General features: G+C 37.8%; 1 protein-coding gene across 4 annotated transcripts in view; it reads right to left on the bottom strand.

The window, feature by feature from the left end:
* Positions 1 to 17,308, bottom strand: part of TTK (TTK protein kinase) — a 45,086-nt gene that overhangs the window by 12,346 nt on the left and 15,432 nt on the right. For all 4 annotated transcript variants that reach the window (XM_010854586.1, XM_010854585.1, XM_010854587.1 and 1 more), the window contains exons 12-14: positions 12,324 to 12,460; positions 10,540 to 10,666; positions 7,617 to 7,709 (exon numbers count right to left, since the gene is read on the bottom strand). In XM_010854586.1, the coding sequence (XP_010852888.1) occupies positions 7,617 to 7,709; positions 10,540 to 10,666; positions 12,324 to 12,460 (357 nt within the window). The remainder of the gene's footprint in view (positions 1 to 7,616; positions 7,710 to 10,539; positions 10,667 to 12,323; positions 12,461 to 17,308) is intronic.

Genomic DNA, 17,308 nt, shown 5'->3' with positions numbered 1-17,308 from the left:
AAAGCATTCCCTCTAAAGTCAGGAACAAGACAAGGGTGCCCACTTTCACCATTACTATTCAACATAGTTTTGGAAGTTTTGGCCACAGCAATCAGAGCAGAAAAAGAAATAAAAGGAATCCAAATTGGAAAAGAAGAAGTAAAACTCTCACTGTTTGCAGATGACATGATCTTCTACATAGAAAACCCTAAAGACTCCACCAGAAAATTACTAGAACTAATCAATGATTATAGTAAAGTTGCAGGATATAAAATCAACACACAGAAATCCCTTGCATTCCTATACACTAATAATGAGAAAACTGAAAGAGAAATTAAGGAAACAATTCCATTCACCATTGCAACGGAAAGAATAAAATACTTAGGAATATATCTACCTAGAGAAACTAAAGACCTATACATAGAAAACTATAAAACACTGGTGAAAGAAATCAAAGAGGACACTAATAGATGGAGAAATATACCATGTTCATGGATTGGAAGCATCAATACAGTGAAAATGAGTATACTACCCAAAGCAATTTATAGATTCAATGCTATCCCTATCAAGCTACCAACGGTATTCTTCACAGGGCTAGAACAAATAATTTCACAATTTGTATGGAAATACAAAAAACCTCGAATAGCCAAAGCTATCTTGAGAAAGAAGAATGGAACTGGAGGAATCAACCTACCTGACTTCAGGCTCTACTACAAAGCCACAGTCATCAAGACAGTATGGTACTCGCACAAAGACAGAAATATAGATCAATGGAACAAAATAGAAAGCCCAGAGATAAATCCACGTACATATGGACACCTTATCTTTGACAAAGGAGGCAAGAATATACAATGGATTAAAGACAATCTCTTTAACAAGTGGTGCTGGGAAATCTGGTCAACCACTTGTAAAAGAATGAAACTAGAACACTTTCTAACACCATACGCAAAAATAAACTCAAAATGGATTAAAGATCTATGTAAGACCAGAAACTATAAAACTCCTAGAGGAGAACATAGGCAAAACACTCTCCGACATACATCACAGCAGGATCCTCTATGACCCACCTCCCAGAATATTGGAAATAAAAGCAAAAATAAACAAATGGGACCTAATTAACCTTAAAAGCTTCTGCACATCAAAGGAAACTATTAGCAAGGTGAAAAGGCAGCCTTCAGAATGGGAGAAAATAATAGCCAATGAAGCAACCGACAAACAACTAATCTCAAAAATACACAAGCAACTCCTACAGCTCAACTCCAGAAAAATAAATGACCCAATCAAAAAATGGGCCAAAGAACTAAATAGACATTTCTCCAAAGAAGACATACAGATGGCTAACAAACACATGAAAAGATGCTCAACATCACTCATTATCAGAGAAATGCAAATCAAAACCACTATGAGGTACCATTTCACACCAGTCAGAATGGCTGCGATCCAAAAGTCTACAAGCAATAAATGTTGGAGAGGGTGTGGAAAAAAGGGAACCCTCTCACACTGTTGGTGGGAATGCAAACTAGTACAGCCACTATGGAGAACAGTGTGGAGATTCCTTAAAAAACTGGAACTAGAACTGCCTTATGATCCAGCAATCCCACTGCTGGGCATACACACTGAGGAAACCAGAAGGGAAAGAGATAAGTGTACCCCGATGTTCATCGCAGAACTGTTTATAATAGCCAGGACATGGAAGCAACCTAGATGTCCATCAGCAGATGAATGGATAAGAAAGCTGTGGTACATATACACAATGGAGTATTACTCAGCCATTAAAAAGAATACATTTGAATCAGTTCTAATGAGGTGGATGAAAATGGAGCCTATTATACAGAGTGAAGTAAGCCAGAAAGAAAAACACCAATACAGTATACTAATGCATATATATGGAATTTAGAAAGATGCTAACAATAACCCTGTGTACGAGACAGCAAAAGAGACACTGATGTATAGAACAGTCTTATGGACTCTGTTGCAGAGGGAGAGGGTGGGAAGATTTGGGAGAATGGCATTGAAACATGTATAATATCATGTATGAAACGAGTTGCCAGTCCAGGTTCGATGCACGATACTGGATGCTTGGGACTAGTGCACTGGGATGACCCAGAGGGATGGTATGGGGAGGGAGGAGGGTTCAGGATGGGGAACACATGTATACCTGTGGCGGATTCATTTTGATATTTGGCAAAACTAACACAATTTGTAAAGTTTAAAAATAAAATTTAAAAAAAAAGGAAAAAAAAATGTTTGGCCTTATTCTGAGTATAGAAGGGAAAAAAAATGTTAGGAGAGTAACAGTACATTTTCATCTACCTATGACAATGGGTATTCAATGACTCCAATGCATAAATCTAATAAAACATCTATCAACATATAAGGTAATTTAAATTTCATATACATTCATAACACTGTTAGATATCATAACCAGGGAAATAATCTGAAGAAAAAGACATTAAAAAATGCCAAGGAACACTAAGGGCTGAATAAGGGGATCAAAAGTAATTCATTTCACAGATGGTGTTGATTCCACTATGACTGGAGTTGACAATTTCATCCATGTGGTAAACAATATTAAAAATAAATGCTAATTGTAAGCTATCAGTGTATTTGGTTGTGAAAAGTAGATTGAGTTTCAATTTTTAAAATCAAGTTGACAGTAACAAGATGTTGCTATGGTGAGGTCCAGGCCAAACTGTTCTGGCTATAATGACAGTCAATTTCTAATCAATGCTTATTAGGCAGATAATATTAATACATTTGGAAAAATACTGGTAATGTGTCTAACTTTCAGCAAATGTGCAATGGGATGGGGCTTCTAAAATGTATAAACTCAGATACAGAATGCCAGTGTAAGCAAGAAATATTAACTTACCTCTTTTAACATTAAAGAAAACATCATTTATTTAAAAGCCAAGTAACCTTGACTATCTGCAACAGTTAGAACTGGACATGGAACAAAAGACTGGTTCCAAAATCAGGAAAGGAGTACGTCAAGGCTGTATATTGTCACCCTGCTTATTTAACTTATATGCAGAGTACATCATGAGAAATGCTTAGCTGGATAAAGCACAAGCTGGAATCAAGATTGCTGGGAGAAATATCAATAACCTCAGATATGCAGATGCTGCTGCTGCTAAGTCGCTTCAGTCATGTCCAACTCTGTGAGACCCCATAGACGGCAGCCAACCAGGCTGCTCTGTCCCTCGGATTCTCCAGGCAAGAATACTGGAGTGGGTTGCCACTTCCTTCTCCAATGCATGCCTGCATACTAAGTCGCTTCAGCCATGTCTGACTCTGTGCAACCCCATGGACAGCAGCCCACCAGGCTCCTCTGTCCACGGTATTCTCTAGGCAAAAATACTGGAGTGGGTTGCCACTTCCTTCTCCAATGCATGCCTGCATACTAAGTCACTTCAGCCGTGTCTGACTCTGTGCAACCCCATGGACAGCAGCCCATCAGGCTCCCCTGTCCACAGTATTCTCTAGGCAAGAATACTGGGGTGGGTTGCCATTTCTGTCTCCTGATATGCGGGTGACACCACCCTTATGGCAGAAAGCAAAGAAGAACTAAGAGCCTCTTGATGAAAGTGAAAGAGGAGAGTGAAAAAGTTGGCTTAAAACTCAACATTCAGAAAACTAACCTCATGGCATCTGGTCCCATCACTTCATGCCAAATAGATGGGGAAACAGTGACAGACTATATTTTGGGGCTCCAAAATCACTGCAGATGGTGACTGCAGCCATGAAATTAAAAGACGCTTGCTTGGAAGAAAAGTTATGACCAACCTAGACAGCATATTAAAAAGCAGAGACATTACTTTGCCAACAAAGGTCCATCTAGTCAAAGCTATGGTTTTTCCAGTAGTCATGTATAGATGTGAGAATTGAACTATAAAGAAAGCTGAGCGCCAAAGAATTGATGCTTTTGAACTGTGGTGTTGGAGAAGACTCTTGTGAGTCCCTTGAACTGCCAGGAGATCCAACCAGTCTATCCTAAAGGAGATCCGTCCTGGGTGTTCATTGGAAGGACTGACACTGAAGCTGAAACTCCAATACTTTGGCCACCTAATGCGAAGAACTGACTCACTGGAAAAGACCCTGATGCTGGGAAAGATTGAAGGCAGGAGGAGAAGGGGACGACAGAGGATGAGATAGTTGGATAGCATCACCAACTCAATGGACATGAGTTTGAGTAAAGTCCGGGAATTGGTGATGGACAGGGAGGCCTGGCATGCTGCAGTCCACGGGGTTGCAAAGTCGGACACAACTGAGTGACTGAACTGAACTGATCCAGCAAATAGTGGCAAGAAATAAGAAAAGAGCCCAAGAGTAAATGAGATTCATGCATTGAAACCGCACTGAAAGCAGAGTCTATCAGGTCGTCGGCTACATCCAATTACCTGTACTTTAAATACAAAACTCTAACAAAGTATTGTTGGTTTACTTGCTCAGAAAGCAAATTAGAGGGGGAGGAACATAAAACAGTGATAGGGCAAGAGGCAGCAGACAACAGCAAGGAATGAAAGAAAAGCAATTTTAAACAGCACAAAGCTATTTGGCATGAGGTAAACACACAGAGTCGGACACGACTGAAGCGACTTAGCAGCAGCAGCAGCAAACAGCCTTACGGGCTTCCCTGGTGGCTCAGTTGTAAAGAATCTGCTTGCTAATGCAGGAAATGCAAGTTCGATCCCTGTGCTGGAAAGAGCCCCTGAAGAAGGAGATGGCAACCCACTCCAGTATTTTGGCCCTGGAAATCTCATGGATAGAGGAGCCTGCGGGGCTACAGTCCATGAGGTCCAAGAGTCAGACACAACTTAGCAACTAAACAACAACAAACAGCCTTACACCTCTCAGAGAATTTAGAGTATCTACTATTCTGTTTCAATACAATTAGAATGTTAGGAGCAGCTTCTGCACAGGGCTGGAAGGATGCTGAGATGACATGTTTGTGTGTAGCAAACATTAGCTACCATTATTAAAGACAATTAGGACAGAATAAAGTGGACATTCAAAACATATTACCATTGTCAGGTATATCAGAAAAAAAGATTTGCAGGATATTAAAACAGAGATCTCAAAAATTTTGAGCAAGTGCAACTTCTAAATCAGCTTTTTCCATGTATGTGCTTGTCCTCCCCTAATGTCCCTGCTCTGGCAATAACTCATGAAAAGGATTAGGGAGCGTTTACTTCCAGTTAGAGATAGTGTCAGTTATAATTTTTCAGTTTCATGCAAAGTTAATGAAAGAACTAGAATGGTCAATGTCTTGACCATTTCTACTAGCCCCATGAATCTTCTAAAATGTTCTTAATACAATCTAAGTTGGTCACTGTCTAAACTCTAGCCGACAGAGCATGAACAGTGTTAGGTTCATAAAGCATGTTACCCTCTTTTCCCTGAGGCATACTGAATTTGGCAAGGCCATCATGATAATTAAATAATTTAATTGCACGAAGAAAATACAGGCTGGTCATAACTTTATCGTTTGGCCCTTGACTTAAGTAAGCTTACATCATCATTATCTTCCAAGGAAAATAATGTTCAAAACACTGTTAAGATGAAAATGAACCCAATATGGTTTGGACTTCCCTGGTGGCTTAGATAGTAAAGCGTCTGCCTACAACATGAGAGACTCGGGTTCAACCCCTGGGTTGGGAAGATCTCCTGGAGAAGGAAATGGCAACCCACTCCAGTATTCTTGCCTGGAAAATCCCATGAATGGAGGAGCCTGTTAGGCTACAGTCCATGGGGTCGCAAAGAATCGGACACAACTGAGCAACTTCACTTCAATATGGTTTATGGCATATGTATTATCCATAACAACTTAGAACAGCAAACAGCTGAGGAGGGTCAGCTTATTCATTTAACAAACACCTCAGTCACTGTTCTGTTCCAGGCACCGTTCTAGATAATGGAGCAAACATCCCTATGTTGATGGAACTCACATTCAAGTGCAAGGGGACACAAAAAACAAAACCAAGTAAGTAACTTACAGAACATATTAGACGAGCTAAGGAGAAAAATACAGCAGGAGAGAATACAGTGTGCTGGGGACTGGAAGGCAAGAGCGATGGTTTTAGAATGTAGTCAAGGGAAGGCCTGATCTAGAAGATACCTGAGCAAAGATGTGAGGGTATCTGGAGGAAACTAAACCCTTACGCTAAAGCAGACAAGAAGAGCAAGAATCCGTGAGACAAGTTAGGAGGCAATTTTAAGAATTCAGGTGAAAAGATGAAGCTACTTTGGCCAAAGGGACAACAGTGGAGGTGGTGAGGAAGAGTCAGATTCTGGATGGACTTTGAGGTGGAACCTGCTGATCAGCTGGATGAATGTGTAAGTGTAAGCGGAATCAGTGATGACCCAGGGTGTTAGGCCTGGTGATTGGAAGAAAGAAGCTGCCATTTACTGAAATGGGAGACTATGAAACAAGAGTTATGCTTGGGGCATATTACGTTTTAAATATCTAGAGACACCCAAGAAGAGATGCTGAGCAGTCAAACTGGATACACAATGCTGGAATTCAAGGGAGAAGTTTGAGCTGGAAATATAAATTTGGGAACTGTCAGCATATACCTGGTGTGTAAAACCACAAGACTGGATGAGAGCACCAAGAGAGTGAGTGAGTTTAGAGACAGAAGAAAAGAGGCAACTGAGCTCAGGGGCCTTGCTCTTCTGAGGTCAGCGCTATGAGAAAAACAGAACAGCCACTGGAGAAGAGAAACACGGAGAGGCCAAGAAGGAAAAAGAGCTTTGGTGAGGAAAGTGATCAACTGTCCCATTTGCTATGTAGCCCAAAATCAAAGGCAAGAATTAGTTTTGGTAAAAATATGGAGGTCATTGGTGATTTTTTTTTTTTTTTTTTTTTTGGCCACACTGTGTGGCATGCAGGATCTTAGTTCCCCAACCAAGGATCAAAACCAAGCCTCCCAAAGTAGAAGCATGCACTTTTTGTCTTTTTTAAATTTATTTTTTAATTGAAGGATTTACAGAATTTTGTTGTTTTCTGTCAAACGAAACATGCACTCTTAACCACTGGAATCTCAGGGAAGTCCTAGTGATTTTGATAACAACTGTTTTGAAGAGCAAAGAAGGTAAAAATAAAAACCTGTTTTAAGTGGATTGAACAGAACAGAATGAGAAGTACTGAAGTTGGAAACTCTTTTGAGATGCCTTTTATCCAGAGAACTAGAACCATATGGATTTAGAACTCAGATAAATTTCAGAAATGATCTAGTCCAATTCTAGAGAATCATTTGCTACTAAACTCTGTTTTTTGAAAAGAAAAACTCAAAACAAGACCCATTAATCAGAAACCTTGCTGAATCATACTCAGCTCACTTACTACTTAATCACCATCAGCCTCACTTTCAGAAAGATTCTTTGGGGATGTCACAAAGCTGTCGTTTGCCATCCCCCAGTCAATGTTAAGAAATACGGAATCATAGGCCACTGGAGGGGAAGAACACGGAATTGAGATTGAAAGAAAGGGGAGGGGAGAAAGGGATAAGGATTTTTTGGCTCAAGGGAAATATGGGCCCCTAGAAATTAAGAAAAAAGGCCCCAAAAGGTACACAGACAAACAGAGGAAAGTTTAAAATATTTTTATTCATTCCTTAAAAATTTAAGAAACTTACCTTACTTGAACCTCCACTTCCTATCTGCTTCAATATGGAATATATTTTTCCTTTAACTGAAATGCATTCATTTGTTGAAGAGGATGCTGAAATCTAAATAATTAAAATAAGATAAAGCTTCAAACATTCATAGAACATGGCTGAGAAACTAACTTGCATTTAATATAGTGAAACATTTCCAATTTTGAAGTTATCTGAAATCTTAAGCAATCAGATATGTCACATTTCAATATTTTACAGAAGCAATTTACATACTTTAGTCAAAGAAATAAATTTATTAATATATAAGCAATGGTTCAAAGTCTCCTCGTCTAACTTATCTCAACTTTACATACATAAACAGAAAATTTAAGGGGGAAAAAACCCCACTTAATGTCCAACAGACAAATTCACAAGCTGTCACTTTTCATCTTTCTCATCTATTCTCTTATACAAACCTCTTTACTTACATACATAAACAAACACACAACTTTATCATATTCGTTTTTCTCATTTAGCCTAACATTATAAAGGAAGCAGCATGCTAAGGTGCTAAGTGTTCCAGAGTCAATCAAAGGCAGATTTCAGCAATGTCCCCTTTATGCTGGATAATATTCAATGAATTGCTTAGTTTGAACTTGAGCATCTTCTTCAGCAAACTCTCAACTGGTGAACCATATTCAACTTGCATGCCTTCCCTTCCCTGACGTGAGAGCCCTCTGTGGACCAATAAATGCTCTGAATAGATGGAGAGCATGAGGACTTACTCTGAGCTGAGCAGGAAGCTGGACACAGACACCACCCAATCAGCTGACTAACCAAGTTGAAACAAGGTCTAAATGAACCTCAGTTCAACTAAGTCCTGCTTTAGATCCCAAACGGTAGAATCTTTCTCGGGTGCTCTCCTACATAATGTAACTGGTACACCGTGCTCGTTCTCAGTCATATCCGACTCTTTGCAACCTTTGGACTGTAGCCCACCAGGATCGTCTGTCCATGGGACTTCTCAGGTGGAATACTGGAATGGGTTGCCACTTCCTCCTCCAGGGGATCTTTCCAACCCAGGGATCGAACCTGGGTCTCCTGTGTCTCCTGCATTGCAGGCAGATTCTTTACCTGCTAAGCCATCAGCAGGGAAGCCCCGATATAAAAGAGGACTGTAACTTCTTTAACTTTTAGGGTTGAAAAGACACTGTTGAGCCATGAAGTATGTTTTCTATAAGAAAGTGTTAGGCTTTGACATATGGACACCTTATTTTCCACTGAGTTGCCCTTCACTGCCCTTCCCTACTCTTCCTTCTGGAGCTTCCTCTCCTGCGAAAATTTCTGAGAGCAAAGGAAGCGGTCCAATATCCTTTCCTTCTAGCTGCTGACTGTTTTTAGAACACAGTAACTCTGACCTATATCTGATTCAACACCAGTGTGAAGTTCAGTGTCCTACCCAGAACATCCCACAACCTGCTCAGTCCACCCTCCTCACCCATGATCAAAGTAGATTTCTCCAAAATACAAGTTAAGACTGCTTCACTCCCCAACTCCAGCTTGTTCCACAGCTTCCTAATTCCCTCAGAGCAAAGCCTAAAGAGCCCAGCAAAACCCTGAGGATCACCCTGCCCCTTGGTGAACTCTAGTCACACTCTGGCTTTTCAGTTTCCTCCTGATACCAAGCTCCTCTAGAAGGATCCTCTGGCTTGCCTTTCAGAGTTCAGCTCAAACAAGGCCTGACATAAGTAATTCCTCAATGAATTTTCTTTGAATTAACATGATGGGCAAACCAGGCTATCTTTCTCTTTCTCTTTTTTGTAGTTTACTATACTGTTGAGTCAACCCTCAAAACACTATTACCTCTTTTAGCATAATCTACTGTCAGCTAAACTTGTTCCATTGGTTTTTAAATTGTAGTAAAATTTACATACCATAAAATGTACCATCTTAACCGTTTTAAGTGTCCTATCTGTGGCATTGAGTACAGTCACATTGCTGTTCCAACATTACTACCATTCATCTCCAGGCCTTCTCCTCATCTCATACTGAAACCCTACACCCCTTAGAGATAACCCTCCATTCCTCTTCCTATAGCCCCTGGTTACCACTGGTTTATTTTCTGTCAGCTAATTTTTTAATCTCTTGATTTATTGAGTTCATTAATTTTTTTTTTTTGCTGTTTTTCTTAAACAATTGCTACCAACTTTTATTCTTTACCAAGCACCAGTTTCTGATCTAAGAGTTACATATATATTAACTAAGTTAATCTTCACAGTCATCCTATGGGATAGAGAGCTTTATTATCCCTATTTTATAGATGAGGAAATAGAGAATTTAATTAACTTACAAAAGGTCACATAGTTGGTAAGTAGTGAGGCCAAGAGTCAAGGCCAAGCAAACTCTCACCAAAGCCTATTCTTTCTACCAATATTAAGCTGCTTCTCAGATAGTTATTAAAAATTAATTTTAGTATTGATATCAAGAGTATCTAAATAGTTATCTTTCCAGATGCCAATACAATCGCCTCACCAGCAAAAAAGGTTTTTTTTATAATATATTCTAGTAGCATCTCATATTGCTATTCTGATATTCTTAAAAACTTATATATTACTTGTATATATATTAATATATATACTTGTATATTAATCAGCTGATGAAATGAAGCTGCCCAATAACAACTGGTTTAAATAGCTGTGTGGAATGAAAAATCACCTAGATTACAAAAGAAATTTTATCTAGCTATTCAGACTAGATACTTTGGACAAGTTAATGAAAAATACTTCAGTTTCTTCAGTAACTCACCTATCAGTCAGGAGGCACCCTTATCAGAAAATCAGTTTGGCCTAATGGGACTAAGATTGAATAAGTTTTTAACACTGTTCTTAACAAATAAATCCTGCAAAAATAAAATCTTTGATCATACCGTATCATGTACCATCATAAATAAAGCTTATCAAACCTGTAAATTCTGAAGTGGAGTAACAGGTATTTGCTGCTGTTGCTGCTGGAAATAGGCAAGTTGGCTATATGGTGTTGACAACTGACAAGCAGGTGGAAAGTCATTCTTTACCACTGGAGTTCTAAAACTGGGGAAAGATATATTTTTTAAAATTTAAAACATTTAAGCTTTAAAAACAAGATTCTTTCTGGCTTACTTCACTCTGTGGGAGAGGGAGAGGGTGGGAAGATTTGGGAGAATGGCATTGAAACATGTATAAAATCATATATGAAACGAGTCACCAGTCCAGGTTCAATGCACGATACTGGATGATTGGGGCTGGTGCACTGGGACGTGCCAGAGGGATGGTATGGGGAGAGAGGAGGGAGGAGGGTTCAGGATGGGGAACACGTGTATACCTGTGGCAGATTCATCTTGATATATGGCAAAATCAATACAATATTATAAAGTTAAAAAATAAAATTAAATTAAAAATAAAATAAAAACAAGATTCTGACTCAGACTTTGTGTGGTGAGTATAAATGTGTTATATCAAATAGAACCCAAGTCAGTTTTCCTAATACATCTGAAATATTTATTTTAGATTCACCATCACCAGAAATTTCACTTTGGGGGTATTCTTTCTGAAAGTAATTTTTGTTCCCAGATGAGAAGTCCTTATTAAAATAAATATGATGTCATTTAAAAATACAGTTAAGAGTTATTTTACAAAATTTAGCCAAGACAAAGCTCAGTCTATCATTGATTTTATGAGTGCTTTTTAATAATAATGTTCTATGACAACCTACTAGAAATATCTGAAAGCCAATTACATGAGAGTTTGACCTTGGAACACAAAGCTGTTCAGCTTGCATTTGTGCTTTGCTTCTCTTATTCACTATTGTATCTTCAACACCAAGAATAGTGCTTGGCACAAAGGAATTCTACAAATATTTGTTGACAATAAATAACTTGATAAGAAATAACGATATCCTATTTTTGTTAGCAGTCATTCTTTAAAGTATTCTAAGTATAATAAAATGAGGTAATAAATAGCAAAATTGTATTAAACAGCTTACTTATTTAATAGAATCAGTTCTAAAACTCCAAGGCCAGTTCTAATTAGTATTCAAGATCACATTGTGAAAATGAAAAGCTGAAGACATGAACTTCAGTTATCCTCTAAGACATTAAAACTATATTAAAAATAAAGCCACTAGTTGAAGGATATCACATGCCATATCCCCTCTTTGCTTTCTTAGAAATGCCATTGATTTGCTTTTCAACATGCCTTATGTCTTCTGTCAATCAGCACTGATCAGCTTCTTCACTCATTCCTCACTAGCAGCCACTCCAATCTTGAACAAACCCAGAACTATGTGAGATATGCTACCAACCTCTCTCACACTCCAATTAACACCTCCTTCGCTATAATATGCATCCACCCTTTATCTACTGTAAGAATGCTAATCTTTAAAGTCTCTCAATTACAGAGATATACAAGTGGCAGTGCTTGATTAACAAGAATTTTTGCATACTCAAACTATTTAAAGGTACTGCCTAGAGACCTATAGATATAAAAAGCATATACACAGAGTAGGTACAGATTACAATGACAGAGACTTTCATAACAATCCTTAAAAATATATTGTGGCTACCTTCCCTTCCTTTACAGATGAAAAAACTGATGATGAGAAAAATAACATGAATTTAGAAAGTCTTTCAGGTAATAGAGCAGGATTCACCTCCAGATCTGTTTGCCCCAAAGCACATGTTGTACCAAGCTAAGAACCAAAAGGAATTACCAGCTCATGTAATCATCTAAGGCACTGTTGCTGGGTGTCTTACAAATAGATTTTGGATCAATCCATTTAGGTGTTGATATTGGTGGTGACTGCTTTGAAACGGAAAAGGCAGGTTGCTCAAAAGTGGTTTGTTTCTGCTAAACCAAAATAAAAAACATCATGATTTCGGGTTTTTTAATTAGTCACTTGTTCAACAATTTCACAAACATTAAACTTCTAAAAGAAAATTAAAATATGAAATACAAAAATATGCTAAAATAAGTAGATGTATGTATTATAGGCTTTCAATAACTTTTCAGTTAAAGCTCTTTCACTCTAAATTTTGAAGCTTGTTATACTTTCCTCAAAGAGATTGCAATTAGAGGGAAGGCACACAGCAGTGTTGAACAAACAGGATCTAAATATTTACTGTCACTAGCATTGGACTTGTATAATCTAGATATTAATAAGTGTTCTGTGCTTCAGAAAACCAGTCTTTACAAATAGAATCATCCCCTACTTTTATGTTTGGAGGGAAAATGATAAAATACTAATTATTTAGCAACGTTTGAAATGGCAAACACCTATCTAGTGTTCTTCTCCCTTGTAAAAGACATATAGCTTACAAAATTTATCTCATACAAATTCCAAAGCAATGATGAATGAACATCCGCTACAAAGGAGACTGACAAAGTACAACCTGTAGGTTGAATTCGGACTGTTGTTTGTTTTTATAAATAAAGTTTTATTGGAACACAGCAAAGCCCATTTGTTTACATATTGCCTGTGGTTGTTTTCATGCAATAATGGCAGAGTTCAAAAGCTACAACAGTGACCATCTGCCTCACAAAGGTTTTACAGAAAATCTTGCCAACTCCTGCAAATCACATTTTGTTTGAACACTATTAGTAACTGATTGCTCACTATCTCTACTTTAATTTGGGGACAGCTTTAGTTATTAGTAAGTATTCACTGATATCTAGATTAAATCAGCTTCTATAATTTCAATCCACTGGGTCCACATTATACTCTGGAGATCCACAATGGATAAATCTAAACTATTTTCTACTTTTCAGTCTTTTGTGTTTTTGGCCACTATACCTCTTTTCCCAGATAAATTTTCCATTTAAGATTTCCTTATATATATATACACATCAGATCAGATCAGTTGCTCAGTCGTGTCTGACCCTTTGCGACCCCATGAATCACAGCACGCCAGGCCTCCCTGTCCATCACCAACTCCCAGAGTTCACTGAGACTCACGTCCATCGAGTCAGTGATGCCATCCAGCCATCTCATCCTCTGGCGTCCCCTTCTCCTCCTGCCCCCAATCTCATATACACACACACATATATATGTATATATATGTGTGTGTATATATATATATATATATGTATATATGCATACGTGTGTGTGTGTGTGTATACACACACACACATATTTGGATTAGTAGCCAGAATGGTATTGAGAAAATGTGGTAGCAAGATTATTTAGTAACGAAAGTGGAAAGGTTATACTCACAGACCATAGATTTAGATGTTTGCATTTGAGATTTTGGAGATCAGAATTGAGGGCACAGGAATGGGTAGCTAAGGTGAAATTAACAAAGTAGGCATGAAAGAGGAAGAAGTTATGAATTTGGAGGCCAGGTGTAGGACTAGTGATACATAGGGGTACAGAAGCTAACAAAAAACAATGACAGTTGTTGGGTTGAAGTTGAAAGAAGTGATCCAGAGCCTAATATTTTCAGAGAATGATGGGGAGTCACGAGGATGTTCAGAGATAATGACAATGAGCAATTGCAGGACAACACATCCCAAAAGAAGGCACCTCAGAAGGGTAGGGTTTGGGGACTTCCCCGGGTGGCCCAGTGGCTAAGACTCCACGCTTCCACTGCACAGGGCACAGGCTTGATCCCAGGTCAGGGAATTAAAATCTTGCATGCAGCACACACCACCAAAAGAAAAGTACAGGGTTTTTACAAGGGAAGAAATGGTCTGGACATAGCTAGGGGGAGCTTATAGCTATAAGGTAAGTGAAGCAAAGAGAAAGTAGCTCAGTCGTGTCCTACTCTGCGACCCCATGGAATTCTCCAGGCCAGAATACTGGAGTGGGTAACCATTTCCTTCTCCAGGGGATCTTCCCAACCCAGGGATCGAACCAAAGTCTACCGCGTTGTAGGCAGATTCTTTGTCAGTTGAGCCACCACGGAAGCTCAAGAATACTGGAGTGGGTAACCTATCTCTTCTCCAGGGGATCTTCCCAACCCAGGATTGAACTGGGGTCTCCTGCATTGCAGGCAGATTCTTTACAAAAAACTGCCTAGTCTTTTCTTTTTCACCTAAGTGTACACTTCTGTGGTTTTTAATATATTCATGAGTATGCAATCGTCACCACGATTTAAATTACAGAACATTTTCATTATTCTAAGAAGAAATTCTGTATTAGCCATTACCCCCAGTCTCTACTCCTCCTGGACTCTGGCATCCACCTGCCTACTTTTTGTCTCTGTGGATTTACCAATCCCAGGCATTTCTTATAAAGGAGATCACAAAATATATGGCCTTTTGTGACAGGTTTCTATCACTTACCATGTAGTAGCATTTATCAACACTTCACTACTTTTTAAAAAATGTTTTTCTTTTAAGACCAAAAACATTTTTGCATTGGGGTATAGCCGATTAGCAATGCTGTGGTAGTTTCAGGTGAACAGCAAAAGGACTCAGTCATATACATACATGTATCCGTTCTCCCCCAAACTCCCATTCCATCCAGGATGACACATAACACTGAGCAGAGTTCTATGTGCTATACAATAGGTCTTTGTTGGTTATCCATTTTACATATAGCAGTTTTTACATGACCTTCCCAAAGTTCACTAGTTTTTACTGTTGAATAATAAAATGAAATAAAATCAGAATACCACATTTTGTTTATTCACTCACCAGTTGATGGCTATTTGGGTTAACAATTATGAATAATGCTGCTATGAACATTCACATACAAGCTTTTTTGCAGATATATATTTTCTTGAGTATATATCTAGGAATAGAATTGTTGAATTATACAGTAACTGTTTGCTACACATTCTGAGGAACTGCCATACCATTTTTCAAGAGACTGCATCAGTTTAGCTCCTCAGCAACAGTGTATGAGGGTTCCAATTTATCCACATTTTCAACAACACTTACTATTGTCTCTTTTTAATTACAGCCATCTTGGTGTGGGTGAAATAGCACCTCATTGTGGTTTTAGTTTGAATCTCCCTAATGACAAATAGTTTTAAGTCCTTTCACCATTCTATTAGTTTATAACTTTTAAAAAGAAAAATACAGGAGATGCTGACTGTCCATAATTCAACCTCTCAGGATTCTTCTCATTTAACATTTATTATCCACTCCATTACTTAGATAAACAGTTCTCAACGAGTGACCCAGAAATAGCAGAAAGTTTGCCAGTTTCCCCAAGATACTTGCAGGGAGTCTGAGAGGTTAAAACTATTTTCATAATCATACTAAGACATTATTTGCCTTTTTCACTTTCATTCTTTCATTAATATAAAGTTTTCCCAAGGCATGTGATAGTGAAACAGACTGGATACAAAAGCAGATACAAGAAATCTAGCCCTCTAATGCCAACCATTAAAAAAAATTGTAAAGACTGTAAAACAAATATCACTCTCCTCACTGTAATTAGTTTGTTTTGAAAAATATTTATTTTTCAGAAGAAACATATCTCAACATAACAAAGCCACGTATGACAAGCGCACAGCTGACATCATACTCAACAGTGAAAAGATGAAAGCTTTCCCTCTGAAATCAGGAACGAGATAAGGATGCCCACTCCTGCCACTGTTACTTAAAATGGTATTGGAAATTCTAGCCACAGCAAGTAGACAAGAAGCTGAAATAAAAGGTATCAGAATTGAAAAGGAAAGAGTAAAACTGTCACTATCTGCAGACGACATACTATATGCAGAAATCCCTAAAGATGCCACACATACACACACGAAAAGAACCTGTTAGAAAAAATTAACAAATTCAGTAAAGTTGCAGGAAACAAAATCAATATACAAAAATCTGTTACATTTCTATACCTTGATAATAAACTATCAGAAAGGGAAATTAAGAAAACAATCCCATCAAAAATAATAAAGTACCTAGGAACAAATTTAACCAAGTAAATGAAACACTAGTATACTGAAAACTAAGACACTGATGTCTTCTTCTTAAACTGAAGACACAAATAAATGGAAAGATATTTTGTGCTCACTGATTGGAAGAATATTGCTAAAATGACCATATTACCCAAAGCAATCTATAGATACAATGCAATCCCTATCAAAATTCCTATGGCATTTTTCACAGAAATAGAACAATCTTAAAATTTGTATAGAATCACAAAAGTTTGGAATACCCAAAGCAATCTTGAAAAAGAACAAAGCTGGAGGAACCATACTCCCTAATTTCAAACCGTATTACAAAGTTACAGTATTTAAGACAATCTGATATTTGCAAGAAACAGACATAGATCAATGGTCTTCAGAAAACTGGATAGCCACTTGGAAAACAATGAAACTGGACTACTTTCTCACACTACACACACAAATTAACTCAAAATGAATTAAAGACTTGAATGTAAGACCTTAAAACATTAAACCTTCTAGAAGAAAATTCGGGTATTGGTAATGAATTTTTGGATCAGACACCAAATGTAAAGACAAAAACAAAGATAAATAAATAGGACTACATCAAACTAGAAAGCTGCACAGCAAAGGAAACCATCAATGAAATAAAAAAGACAATCTATGAAATGGGAGAAAATATTTGCAAACCACATATCCATTAAGAGGTTAATATCCAAAATACACAAGGAACTCATTATCAAAAAATCAAATAAAAATTAAAAACAAAAACAACTTAAAAATGGAAAAAGGACTTGATTAGATATTTTTTCCATATAAGACATATAAATAAATATCCAATGGATATGAAAAGAAGTTCAAC

The sequence above is a fragment of the Bison bison genome, unplaced genomic scaffold (assembly GCF_000754665.1).
Source record: "Bison bison bison isolate TAMUID 2011002044 unplaced genomic scaffold, Bison_UMD1.0 scf7180017864344, whole genome shotgun sequence".
Taxonomy (NCBI): Eukaryota; Metazoa; Chordata; class Mammalia; order Artiodactyla; family Bovidae; genus Bison; species Bison bison.
The sequence above is the reverse complement of the archived record's forward strand: the minus strand, read 5'-3'. Positions and strand labels throughout refer to the sequence as shown.